At 39.2% G+C, this 14203-nt stretch overlaps 2 protein-coding genes across 3 annotated transcripts in view; one reads left to right on the top strand and one right to left on the bottom strand.

The window, feature by feature from the left end:
* mpdu1b (mannose-P-dolichol utilization defect 1b) overlaps nucleotides 1-2280 on the bottom strand; it is a 36775-nt gene extending 34495 nt beyond the window's left edge. The window contains exons 1-2 of the mRNA XM_062066195.1: nucleotides 2097-2280; nucleotides 320-385 (exon numbers count right to left, since the gene is read on the bottom strand). Of these exons, the coding sequence (XP_061922179.1) occupies nucleotides 320-385; nucleotides 2097-2223 (193 nt within the window). The 5' untranslated portion in view covers nucleotides 2224-2280. The remainder of the gene's footprint in view (nucleotides 1-319; nucleotides 386-2096) is intronic.
* A 908-nt stretch (nucleotides 2281-3188) lies between these two features.
* mblac1 (metallo-beta-lactamase domain containing 1) overlaps nucleotides 3189-14203 on the top strand; it is a 50662-nt gene continuing 39647 nt past the window's right edge. For both annotated transcript variants that reach the window (XM_062066194.1, XM_062066193.1), the window contains exon 1: nucleotides 3189-3657. In XM_062066194.1, coding sequence (XP_061922178.1) covers nucleotides 3244-3657 — 414 coding nt within the window. In that variant the 5' untranslated portion in view covers nucleotides 3189-3243. The remainder of the gene's footprint in view (nucleotides 3658-14203) is intronic.

The following is a 14203-nucleotide window of genomic DNA, read 5'->3' as shown; positions in this document are numbered from 1 at the left end:
GAAACCCTGACACACTTACAGCATGTATATGAAACGTTGATGGTGGTTTTTGAAGTTGTCTTAGAGGGCTTGGAAGGATACATGGGTGACTCCCGTTAGCTGCCATGTAAGTCGCATCTTGCGAGTGTTTTTTATCTTCAGAATCCCCAAAAATTCTCACATATGTTCTTGACTTACATAAAAATTGTGAATGATAGGCAAAATTTCCCCAAAAAGTGCAGTTCCCCTTTAAGATACGTTATAAACATTTTAAAGATAGAACATAGCAATTGAAACATTTCAAGCATTCTTATGATGAAAAAAGTATGTTTTTTTTTACCCATCACAGATCCAAGGATGATGCCTATCCCCAGTCCTTTGCTGATCAAAATCTTTAGACATGGAACTAGAACACAAATAATTCAAAATCAATCAAATGCTCTAGACAAAAAATAATACAAGGTCAAGCAATGGAGTTGCCTTTGGAGGCTGTTTGTAACCTTTACGCAGATGCCTATAAGGCACTTTCTCCTATGTGTTTTAAGCTTTATATCCCGCCGAAGGCTTTTAACACGTAATGACATCCTTATGTAACACGCGCATTAACGATGAGTGTGGTTAGCTCATTTGGATAGTTAATGTTAACTATAATTGAATGCATAGCGGAGCTTAACACAACATGACAGCAAATTGTTAGTTGCTTCTCTTGAACTGCTTTTGTGTGTGTGTACATGTGGACGAGACAGCGGTGAGTGACAGGCCTGAACGCCAGAAAAATTCCTAGGACCAACCAGAAATTTGTGTTCAATATAATTAGTGATTACGAAAAATATAGACATTAAAAATAACGCATGTTTCCATATACCAATGACGGTAAACAAGCTAGCCGGTAGTAGTTTTATATATATAGTCGAGGTTTCTGTGGTTTACCCGTTATACCAGGCCTGGGCAATTATTTTGACTTGGGGGCCAAATTTAGAGAAAAAAATGTGCCTGGGGGCCGGTATATCTGATTTTTAGGAACACTAATACAAAACCTCACAATAATGTCTGATTGAATGCTAAAAACGTTATGATGGACCGCCTTAAAAAACGAAATGAAATGTCAAGCTTTTTTACTGAATGAGACACCCAGAATGTACATGAAAATAAAGAATGTAGGATTTACAATATTAACTATGAACGATAAAACACTGAATATTGACAACGTATGAATGTATGTCTCGAGCGACATATTTTACAATCAAGCAAAACGCAACAAAAATGCAACAAACACAGCTAAATATAAACGCGAACAAACGGAAAAAAAACCCCCGCATTTCAGGCTAGCCGCTCTGGAAACACTGTAGAAACGCTCCACACCCAGACTGCTTGGTACCTCGTCTGAGCTGCTGTGACTTAGATTACCATAGTAACTAGTATATCATGCAAAACAGCAGATTCCAACCATTGAAACACTTTATATAGTTCAAGACTTACGTAAATTTGAAAACATCACTGCACATCATAATGGCAGCTACAGTTTCCATCTTAAAGATCTTAAACAATTTGGGAATGTCCGGCGGGCCAGATTAAAAAGCCTAACGGGCCGCATGTGGCCCCCGGGCCTTAATTTGCCCAGGTCTGCGTTATACAGTGCTCAAGAGCGGAATATACATTAGGTCAGGAAAAAACAGAGGCTATTTTATCCATACAAGCCTGTTTCGCAGGCTTCCCTGCTCTTCAGGGGATTTTATTAAAATATAATATATAAAATATGTGTGTATATATATATATATATAAATATATATATATATATATATACATATACATGTATATATTTTATTTGTATTTTTACTTTGAGCAAGTTGCAAACGGCCCCTTTAGGTAGCAACTAATGAAAATCAATACATCCATATGACATAAAATAAAAAAGTAAACAACCATGTAGGCAAAACTAAAGCATTTTTAATTTAAAGCAGATGTGACAATATAGTATATATTAGGTACTATTATCGAATTTAACCAAACAACATTTTGAAGCGACGTGTAATATTTCGAACGAGATGTTAGCTTTACACAAGTGCGCTTCCGGTATTGAGTGAGTGAGCGAGAGGCTATCAAACGAACACACATACCATGCAAAAGGTTGAACTTGATAAATAACTCGTCGTAACATGACTCGGGCATCAAATATGCCAACAAGAAGCCTTTAAAAGGATCCATGAAGGAGGAAGCTTTCACAAAAGTTGTTTCCTCCGCCATTGTGGGATCAACAGTCCTGTCAAGATGACAGGGAGTGTGCAACACCACGAATAATCCGACAAGCTAACAAGTAACACGGAAAATGTTCCGCCTTCATTGATATAGTTATACATTGCTCATAACTCCATCAATCCATCCATTTTCAACTATAATAATTTATTATTAGAACGACTGTAGGGATTATTAATTGAGAATTAAATTATTTAATTTGACGTTCAAAATTGACTCATCACGTATTAGAAATAACCCAACCGTCCATGAAAACTGTTTTTCAAAATAAAACTTTCATCTGTATTATTATTTTGTTGTCTTTTTTAAACAGCACCGAAATTATTTTAATTATTAAAAATGAACTTTTAAATGGAAATAATTTACTAATATAAACGTGAGCCAATAATTGATAAATAATCGTGTGATCAACATAGTCTATAATGTAAGACAAGAAAGATAAAGAGCACTGTGTGATGATTATAAGTTCACCTTTTAAACTTAAAAAAATAATGATTTAAAACGGTCGTGCAGTGTCACCTCCTATGCGTGCGATGGCAGTAACAAAAAAACAGGACAGATCGGACATGTGCTCCAGGCAAAAAATGTTCTACATACCGGTAAATGTCGATTTATGAAAGTAAGGCCTACATTTTCTAATTGGCTTAATGGGTTAAAATTATCAATCAAGTCTTGGAGAATGATTAAGAGTACAAAAACCCGTAAAGTGATTTCCTTGTTAAAACATTTAAAGTGATTTAGGTAGCCCATTTTTTTGTGTCTTTTGTCTCTTTTTTTTAATTTTTTATATTTTTTAGTATTATTACTTTATCTGTATTTGCTTTTGTTTTCTTTCCTTGATGTTGAAAGTGGCTTGACTTGTGTGTGAATTATAAAGGTATGTTTGTTGTTCAATAAAAATAAAAATAAAATACATTTAAAAAAAAAAAAAAAAAAAAGGTCAGACCGGACATGAGACCGGATGTTTGCTAAGGTTGTACATCCGGGTAGTCGAACTGGCAGCGTCTCCAAATGGCGGCAAGTGGTCAATTCCATTTAATTCCTCTGTCTGAATCACAGCTGGACTTTCCTGGTTGTCCGTACTCCGTGTCTGTCCTTAAAGTAGGCTATTATCAGCCCCAGCAGGACGGGACGTTTAAGGCAGACGGAAGCATCACGCTAATAACGGGACACAACAATAACAATATCCTGGTGGACACCGGGGGGCCATGGGACAGAGACTTCCTCCTCAAGGCGCTCAAAGACCGGGGTTTGGAGCCCGGGGACATCCGCCTGGTTGTGGGGACTCACGGACATTCCGACCATGTTGGTAACCTCAGTCTTTTCCACTCGTCAGTTATGATAGTAGGACATGACATAAGTCAAGGGGACATTTATACACCCAGCACGTTGGCACAGGGGTGCCCACACATCGTGGACGAGCACGTAAGTGTCAAATTATGTTCTTTTTCCACACACGGACTTCAGAATTGATTATTTAGACCAAACTGGGCCGTCATTTATTGTTCAACTTCGGCAGAGATGTTCACAACAGTACAACACGAGCCCTATTCCATTTCCGGTGCATCACTCAATAAAGTCCCTATTGCAACACAAACAATAGTTCCTAGGGAACATGTAACGTTCATGTTTTTAAGAGCAGGCTTAAGACCCACCTTTTTGATTTGGCTTTTACCTGATATTAATAATTTTGTTGAAGTCACTTGTATTTAACTTTTTATCCTATTAGTTATGCAAGATTTTATTTAGTTTAATTTAATTATTTACTGTATACATATATTTGTTTTATTTTTTTCTATTAATCTTCATATGTCTTACTTGTATTGTATTCTTTATCTCTACACATGGTTCTTACAAATTTGATCATTTTTATTGTCCAACGTTCCGCAGATGAGCCATCTGCCTCAGGGGTTATCGGCCGTGCTTGTGGGCGCGCTTTTGTGTCAGCGTCCTGTTGGCCATGGTCTGATGACCTCCTGGTGCAGATGGCTCCTGTGTAAGGTTGGGTATCGTTTGAATTCGAACGATTCCGATTCTTTGTTTCGATTCCGATTCCTGACGATTCTCTATTCCGATTCTTTTAAGAGGCAGGGTCAAAAAAAAGTTTAGGATATTTTAAATGAGCTAGCTAACCTACAGTCTTTCTGAATGAAATAGTTTTGACATTCTCCATCAATTTTAATTCTATTAACTTTTTATGAACTTTACTATAAATTCCTCACAGGGCTGTTTTCAACTAGAATATAAATATTATAAATTATGAATACATTTTCCCAGGGGTACACTTTCCTCAAGAGAGCTTTATTTTTGAAAACCTCATGAAAACACATTTACACAAAAGTGTATGATGCTGCAGGAAACCTCATGAAAACACATTTACACACACAAGTGTATGATGCTGCAGGTACTTAAAAATGTTACCGTGCTCCCACTGATGGGCTAACCTGGTGCAGAAAAGCAAATAAACAATAAGAAACAACTTGCAAAACCCAGTCCAGATTAGCAGCAGGTACAGTATAAAATCAGAGACAGTTTTTGTTTAGGAAAATGACCATATCCGCCTTCTCAGGCAGGATGCGTGAGCGTTCTGGACAGATAGAGTCTCCTGCTGTGGAAAATACACGTTCGCTGGGTGTGGAAGAAGCTTGAACACATAAATAGGAGAAAGCGAGATATGACAGCAAAGGATAAGTCTTTTGTTGGTTCCACCGGACCACCACCATGCAGCAGGGTCGTCAGACATAAGTATCGGTGGAACGTCCTGGTACATCTGCAGCTCTCTCTCCACTCGTTTCTTGATGGACATGGAGCTCTGTTATTTCGCGGTTATTTCATTTTTTTTTTGTAAAGTAAAGCCACACTTTTGACCGCCGACGCCCGCTATCCATGCTTGAGCTTGACTGACTCGCTCGGCTATGCTAACACTTCCGGCGGTGGGCGCTTCTTCGTTGGTGTTCAGCGGCTTCTTCTTCCGGTTCGGCGGACATATTTTTTTCCGGTCGGCGGACTGGTATCGAAAATAGGAATCGAAATTTAAACTTTTGAACGATTCCGGGAGAATCGGAAAGTTAGTCCCGGTTCCAATCGATACTCGATACCCAACCCTACTCCTGTGATAGTGTTTACTCACATGTCTCCTCTGTACTCAGTCATGCAATCATTGGTCCATATAGTTACATAAGTGTGTAAGTTGTGTGTGTTTGTGTTTGGAGTAGGGCTGGGCGATATATCGATATACTTGATATATCGCGGGTTTTTCTCTGTGCGATACAGAAAATGACTATACCGTGATATTCGAGTATACATTCTCACGCAGTTGCTTTTAGCTGCGGGCATTACACTACATGCTCTCTGCCCTCTTTCTTGTCTTTCCTTCTCACAGAGACTTAAAACAAGCGCACCTTCTTACATACGCCACGTGTGCCACGTCACACGCTCCCGCGTAGCAGACAGGTAGCGACATGGTAACGTTAGCTGTGATGCTAACGGTGCGGTGCGAGTGGTAATACGAGAGAAAGAAGGTGCGAATCTAGTAACAAATGAAGGAAGAATTAATTCCCAAGAAAAACCGCACGGGGTCCATCGTCTGGCGGTGGTTTGGCTTCAAGCAGGAAGATGTTGAACAATTATGCAGCAAAAGTGTTGCTACAAAAAGTAGCTCCACTGCTAATGTAGCATCATTTGAAAAGTCACCTGCTAGAGAATAAGGAGTGCTTGAAACTCTGCATGTCAACATCTCCGTTCGGTGCCACACCAACAAAATGCCGAAGCAACTATTTCCAGATCAACACCGTATGAAAAAAATAGTCAACAACAAAAGGAGATAACGTCCGCAGGAACCTACCACATAGTGAAGGACATACACTATTTGATTTCCTATTATGTAGCTCATTTTTATTTGACACTTATTGAAATATCTTGTGTGACATCATGCCCAAAAGTGCACTTTATTTGTTTTAAACTATTGTAGTGGCCTTCTGTACAAAAAGTGCACTTTAATTCAGTGTTGTTTTGATATGTCATCTTAGTGACATCATGCACAAAAGTGCTCTAATAGCTTGTTTTAAAATGTCTCTGACAAAAAAAAACTTTGTTTTGGAAATTACATGAATGTTTGTGCCACTGCTTAATAACTGTTTAATAAATACAGTTTTGGTAAATTGACTTAGTTGTGATTTCCCTCTCTGCATGAAAGTTTAAAATTAGCATATATTAATGAAGTATGAACAAGAATGTTTTAATGTAGACACATAGAATCATCATACTGCTGTGATTATATGCATCAAGTGTTCATTCAAGGCTAAGGCAAAATATCGAGATATATATCGTGTATCGTGACATGGCCTAAAAATATTGAGGTATAAATAAAAAGCCATATCGCCCAGCCCTAGTTTGCAGTCTGTGTCCGTGCGTACGTATGTGATAATGGGGGTAATGGGTCACCGGGGTATAGTTTTTAACTTTGTAAAGCACTATGCGTTGCATTTCTTTTATGTATGAAAAGCGCTTTATAAATAAAGCTTGATTGATTGATATCTTAACAATAGCTCCTATTGTTACAGAAAGTGCCTTTTTTTTCTTCTTTTCTACTGTTTAGTTCAGAGGTCGGCAACCCTAAACGTTGAAACAGCCATATTGGACCAAAAATACAAAAAACAAAGCTGTCTGGAGCCGCAAAAAATGAAAAAGCCGCGTTTAAGTCTTATAATGAAGGCAACACATGACTTAAATGTCTATATTAGCTATAATAGCCTACTATCAAAATGACGATGTGTCGCAGGCTGGAGCAAATCTTTGTTGACAGAAATATTGAAATTTAATATTTATTCTACACATTTTTACAACATTAGAAACCATTAGTAAATCAGAGCCTACTTAGCAGGTGAGATAACTCCTGGAAATTACTGGCTTTTAATGGCCAAAGGTAAAGATGTGTGTGTCTAAGTTAAAGGAAATGGCAGGCTGTCTTCTTTTAATAGATTTATTACAATCTCTGGTAAGGTAGGTAATGTTTGTTGTGGTCTGGAATAATGTGACACACAAACAACTATCTGAAATGCAGCCAATATTACTTGCAGATAATGTGTCATGAGACATGCGAAACTAGATTATATACAAAGAGGATAAAAGTAAAGGATATTAAATTATCTCAAATATACCTACAAACGAGGCATAATGATGCAATATGTACTTACAGCTAGGCCAAATAGCATGTTAGCATTGATTAGCTTGCAGTCATGCGCTGACCAAATATGCCTGATTAGCACTCTAACATCAACAAAGTTTACCTTTGTGCATTCACGCACAGCATAAAATGTTTGTTGGACAAACTGAGACGAAGAAGGAGTGGAAGATTTTACATGTAAACAAACTGTTGCATCACAGTCCACACTATGGTGAGTTCAAGAACTGCCGAAATTAGTAGGACAAAACGATGTCCACCAAATACTCTCATCAGTAAAGCATACACACAAACATATTAAACAGTGGGCTTTCTAACAATTGGGAAGGTTTGTGTCATGTTTGTCCTCAAACAAAAAACATTCTAAAACAAATTAATTATTTTCCCCCCATCTTTTTCCATTTTCAATCCTTTTTTAAAAAATGCTCCAGGCACCAGGCCGCATGCGGCTCTTGAGCCGTGGGTTGCTGACCCTCGGTTTAGGTAATGAAGGTTTGCAGACACACTAAGTCAAATGTAACTAACTACAACAATGGCTTTGATTGTGTTTTTCAGTAGTTCCTTAAAATCAGCTGAATGCTTCAGTATTGCTGAGTTGCAACCAAGTAATGGCTACGGTATTGTTTATCGACCTATTGCTTGGATTCAAATGACGTCACGTCCGGCTCATTGAACACGCGTGGTGGTCAAGCCAGCAACAGCTTCAGAGTTCCTCGAGAGGTTATCATGAACGGCGCAAGAGTGCAAGATTTTATGAAAACAGACGACAAACGTACTACACACTCCAGTACAAAGAAGCAGAGCCAAAGAGTGCATGAGTTTGCAGTGACCACTCCGTTAAAAGGTTTGTTTGATATAACTCTAATATTTAGAGTTTCACATTTAAGTATTATCTTGATATTATTTGTATTTCTTAAGACACATTTTTGCTACGAGTGTTCCGTAAAGCGCCAACTCGGTGAGTAACTAAAATAAATCAAATGTGAGCAAAACCTAAAAGATTTAGGCTTTAACCAAAGACAACAATTATAAATTAATCTTTTAACACATACACAATGTTGACTTCTCTGTTATAGTTTGATACAAATGGGCAAAAATACCCATAAAAGGTGCGTGCAAGGGCAGGCAACAAACATGACTGCAGACACGAAGTTAAATCATGAAATGCAACCTTACCTGAGCAAAAACGATGCATATTTATCCGGGAAAGTCTTACCAAAGTCCTTGAGTCATACAAAGAAGTTGTAGACATCCACGCTTTTTTATCTGTTTTGTAGTGTAAAATGGCGTCTGGAGCACACGATAGTTCGATGTTTAGGAATGTATACTACTTTATCACTCGACAAATCTTTTTTTTGGATGAAGTATAGGTATCTATTCCATTGCATAGTTAGATTTCTTTGGTCATATCTGCTTTTGCAGGAAGATCTAGGCCCCTTGTGTACTCAGTGCGCACGCTGCCTGCTGTACAACAGCCATCTTAGCTTGGTTGACCACCACTGGTTTTCACCTCCGGTAAGAAATCACTTGTCGGAATACAAGCAATAGCAGCGCAGATGTCACAGAGTTTTTAAAGGTTTAGTGGTGAATGTACAAGCCAGATATCATGAAGAAATAACTCAATGTAATGGAGTGAATCAATTCCCAAATACTTTCGCATGATCTAAAACAGTGGTTCTCAAACTTTTTCCCACCAAATACCACCTTTAGAAAAAACTTGGTACCACCAACAATAAAATACAGTAGCGTAGTAGTGCTAAGTATTCATTGAAAACAGGCAGTGATTTATTTAACAAGTATAATATGTTTGGCCACTGTTACATTACACCAGTGGTTCTCAAACTTTTTTTGTCATCCCCCACTTTGGACAAGGGGGAGTTTTCAAGCCCCACCTGCCCCCATCGCCCCAACAGAACGCTAATGCCAAGCTTAACATTTTCAAATTTATTGAACATCAAGTAACATGAAGTTGTAGACATTCAAACTTAATAACATAAAATAACATCAAGTTCAATAATAAATAAAATAACTGTGCAGCTGTGGTATAACTTGCATTAGTTCAATAATAAATTAAATAACTTGCATCAAGTTCAATAATAAATAAAACAAAAGTGTTATAACTTGCATCAAGTTCAATAATACATTTTTAAAAAAGTGTCATAACTTGCATCAAGTTCAATAATAAATCAAATAAAAGTGTTATAACTTGCATCAAGTTCAATAATAAATCAAATAAAAGTTATAACTTGCATCAAGTTCAATAATAAATCAAATAAGCGGTGAACCTCAGCCTCAGGGTGGAGTCAGATGTCAGTACAATAAACAGCAGAAATCAGCAGGTGCTGCAGATAGATTATAAATTAATAGGCTTACTTTATTTTTCATTACATAATAAATGCAAATAAATCTGTTTGACAACAATCATCTGGACACAACAATCTGGACTAACATTCCAGTTAGTAAGTAGCATGCAACACAGATGAAATGCATGTATAATATATGAGTATAATATTCAATAAATACCAACCTGCTGCATTGAATCGATCCATAACCCAGTTGTACTGAGCACTGTTGATGGGGAAGTATTTGCTAAACATTTCTCTCAGGGAGGAGATGTGTTGCTTGATGCAGGGGATCACTGTGGTGGCACCAGATTCGGTGGTTTCAGCAACCTCACCCAGGTTCTCAAAGGCATCAATATTTTGTTGGTCGAGGCGCCTGCCCCATCCCTCGAGCTTTCGGGAGAACGCAGTGGTTTTGTCTGGCAGTTGGGGTATGTGCTTATCCTTGCCTTGGACTGAAGATTGAAGTCATTCAGCTTGCCAAACATATCGCTGAGGTAGGCCAGCTTCAACAGAAATTGTTCATCACTGAACTTGCTTGCATGCGCTCCTCCTCCAAAAAGATCCGAATGTCTGCCCTGAGCTGAAAGACGCGTGACAGCACTTTGCCCCGGGAGAGCCACCTTGCTTCACTGTGAAACAGCACGGCTGTATGATCAGCTCCCATTTCCTCGCACAGTGCAGAGAACAGTCGCACTTTCAGTGCTTGTGTTTTCATCAAATTTACCGCGCTCACAACATCTGGTAAAACCTCATTGAGTTCGGGGCTGAGCTGCCTTGACGCGAGTGAATGACACAGTGTGTCCAATGCGCATTTGGCGCAACCCTCTTTATTAGAGCCTGCAACCCGTTTCTTGACACTGCCATGGTCTGTGCGCCATCAGAGCAAAAGCCCACAGAGTTTTCCCATTTAAAGGCCTACTGAAACCCACTACTACCGACCACGCAGTCTGATAGTTTATATATCAATGATGAAATCTTAACATTATAACACATGCCAATACGGCCGGGTTAACTTATAAAGTGACATTTTAAATTTGCCGCTAAACTTCCGGTTCGAAACGCCTCTGAGGATGACGTATGCGCGTGACGTAGACCGGCGAACACGGGTATGCCTTCCACATTGAAGCCAATACGAAAAAGCTCTGTTTTCATTTCATAATTCCACAGTATTCTGGACATCTGTGTTCGTGAATCTGTTTCAATCATGTTTATTTCTATATGAAGAAGGAAGCTGAGCAAGCAAAGAAGAAAGTTGTCGGTGCGAAATGGACGTATTTTTCGAACGTAGTCAGCCACAACAGTACACAGCCGGCGCTTCTTTGTTTACATTCCCGAAAGATGCAGTCAAGATGGAAGAACTCGGATAACAGAGACTCTAACCAGGAGGACTTTTGACTTCGATACACAGACGCCTGTAGAGAACTGGGACAACACAGACTCTTACCAGGATTACTTTGATTTGGATGACAAAGACGCAGACGTGCTACTGTGAGTATGCAGCTTTGGCTTCTAAACATTTGATCGCTTGACCGTATGTGCGCAACTTTTTTTTGCGTATGTACGTAACTTTTTTAAAATATATAAGCTTTATGAACCTTGGGTTAGGTGAACGGTCTTTTGGGCTGAGTGATTGTGTGTGTTGATCAGGTGTTTGAATTGTATTGGCGTGTTCTATGGAGCTAGGAGCTAGCATAGGAGCTAGGAGCTAGCATAACACGTACCGTCCCGTACGTGCGCGTCACGTACGTAACTTTTTAAAAATATATAAGCTTTATGAACCTTGGGTTAGGTGAACGGTCTTTTGGGCTGAGTGATTGTGTGTGTTGATCAGGTGTTTGAATTGTATTGGCGTGTTCTATGGAGCTAGGAGCTAGCATAGGAGCTAGCATAACACGTACCGTACCGTACGTGCGCGTCACGTACGTAACTTTTTAAAAATATATAAGCTTTATGAACCTTGGGTTAGGTGAACGGTCTTTTGGGCTGAGTGATTGTGTGTGTTGATCAGGTGTTTGAATTGTATTGGCGTGTTCTATGGAGCTAGGAGCTAGCAGAGGAGCTAGGAGCTAGCATAACAAACACGCAGGTGTTATTATGCAGGATTAATTTGTGGCATATTAAATATAAGCCTGGTTGTGTTGTGGCTAATAGAGTATATATATGTCTTGTGTTTATTTACTGTTGTAGTCATTCCCAGCTGAATATCAGGTACCGTGAGTATGCAGCCTTGGCTGCTAAACATTTGATAACTTGACCGTATGTGCGCGTCACGTACGTAACTTTTTAAAAATATATAAGCTTTATGAACCTTGAGTTAGGTGAACGGTCTTTTGGGCTGAGTGATTGTGTGTGTTGATCAGGTGTTTGAATTGTATTGGCGTGTTCTATGGAGCTAGGAGCTAGCAGAGGAGCTAGGAGCTAGCATAACAAACACGCAGGTGTTTTTATGCAGGATTAATTTGTGGCATGTTAAATATAAGCCTGGTTGTGTTGTGGCTAATAGAGTATATATATGTCTTGTGTTCATTTACTGTTGTAGTCATTCCCAGCTGAATATCAGGTCACCCCCGGCTCTCACAGCATCTTCCCTATCTGAATAGCTTCAACTCCCCACTAGTCCTTCACTTGCACTTTACTCATCCACAAATCTTTCATCCTCGCTCAAATTAATGGGGAAATTGTCGCTTTCTCGGTCCGAATCTCTCTCACTTCATGCGGCCATCATTGTAAACAATAGGGAACTTTGCGTATATGTTCAACTGACTACGTCACGCTACTTCCGGTAGGGGCAAGCCCTTTTTTTTTATCAGATACCAAAAGTTGCAATCTTTATCGTCGTCGTTCTATACTAAATCCTTTCAGCAAAAATATGGCAATATCGCGAAATGATCAAGTATGACACATAGAATAGATCTGCTATCCCCGTTTAAATAAAAAAAATTCATTTCAGTAGGCCTTTAAAGTTGTGTTCTTTGAGGAAACTGTCCATTATCTTGAACAGCTCATCGGAAAGTTTGTTCCGCTTTGCCCCGCCCCCATTAGTTACTGTTGCTGTGTCTGTCAAACTTTCGCTCCTACCTAGAAAATTAAAGCCTACAGGAAAAATAAGTAATTTACATTTATTTATATAGCGGATTTTACAGACAGAATCACAAAATGATTTACAGTGTGTATAGAAAATGAAAGCATAGTAAAAAAAAAAATCTAAGAATATAATTAAAAAAAAAAGACATTTAAGTGACATTTCCTCCCGTTCCTCGCACCCCACCTGTCATGTCTCTATTCCCCACCAGTGGGGCGCGCCCCACACTTTGAGAAACGCTGCATTACACACAGTTTAAATAGTAACACTGTGTTTGCATATAGAAAAATAATACACTACTTTAAAGGCCTACTGAAATGATTTTTTTTAATTTAAACGGGAATAGCAGATCCATTCTATGTGTCATACTTGATCATTTCGCGATATTGCCATATTTTTGCTGAAAGGATTTAGTAGAGAAAATCGACGATAAAGTTCGCAACTTTTGCTCGCTGATAAAAAAAAAGCCTTGCCTGTACCGGAAGTAGCGTGACGTCACAGGAGCTAGTATTCCTCACAATTCCCCATTGTTTACAATGGAGCGAGAGAGATTCGGACCGAGAAAGTGATGATTACCCCATTAATTTGAGCGAGGATGAAAGATTCGTAGATGAGGAACGTTACAGTGAAGGACTTGAGAGGCAGTGATGGACGTATCTTTTTTTCGCTCTGACCGTAACTTAGGTACAAGCTGGCTCATTGGATTCCACACTCTCCTTTTTCTATTGTGGATCACGGATTTGTATTTTAAACCACCTCGGATAGTATATCCTCTTGAAAATGAGAGTCGAGAACGCGAAATGGACATTCAGTGCCTTTTATCTCCACGACAATACATCGGCGAAATGCTTTACCTACGAGCTAACGTGATAGCATCGTGCTTTAACTGCATATAGAAACAAAAAAAATAAACCCCTGACTGGAAGGATAGATAGAAAATCAACAATACTATTAAACCGTGGACATGTAAATACACGGTTAATGCTTTCCAGGCTGGCGAAGGTTAACAATGCTGTGCTAACGACGCCATTGAAGCTAACTTAGCAACCGGACCGCACAGAGCTATGCTAAAAACATTAGCTCTCCACCTACGCCAGCCAGCCCTCATCTGCTCATCAACACCCGTGCTCACCTGCGTTCCAGCGATCGGCAGAAGGACGAAGGACTTCACCCGATGCGTTTGGCGGCCCGGAGACGTAGGAAGTCAAGGTGAAGTCGGCGGCTAGCGCTCCAACAAAGTCCTCCTGGTTGTGTTGCTGTAGTCCGCTGCTAATACACCGATCCCACCTACAACAGTCTTCTTTGCAGCCTTCATTGTTCATCAAACAAATTGCAAAAGATGTCCAGAATACTGTGGAATTA

Source organism: Entelurus aequoreus, linkage group LG12, assembly GCF_033978785.1.
Source record: "Entelurus aequoreus isolate RoL-2023_Sb linkage group LG12, RoL_Eaeq_v1.1, whole genome shotgun sequence".
Classification (NCBI taxonomy): Eukaryota; Metazoa; Chordata; class Actinopteri; order Syngnathiformes; family Syngnathidae; genus Entelurus; species Entelurus aequoreus.
Note: the sequence above shows the minus strand (reverse complement) of the source record. Positions and strands in the feature narration are given on the sequence as shown.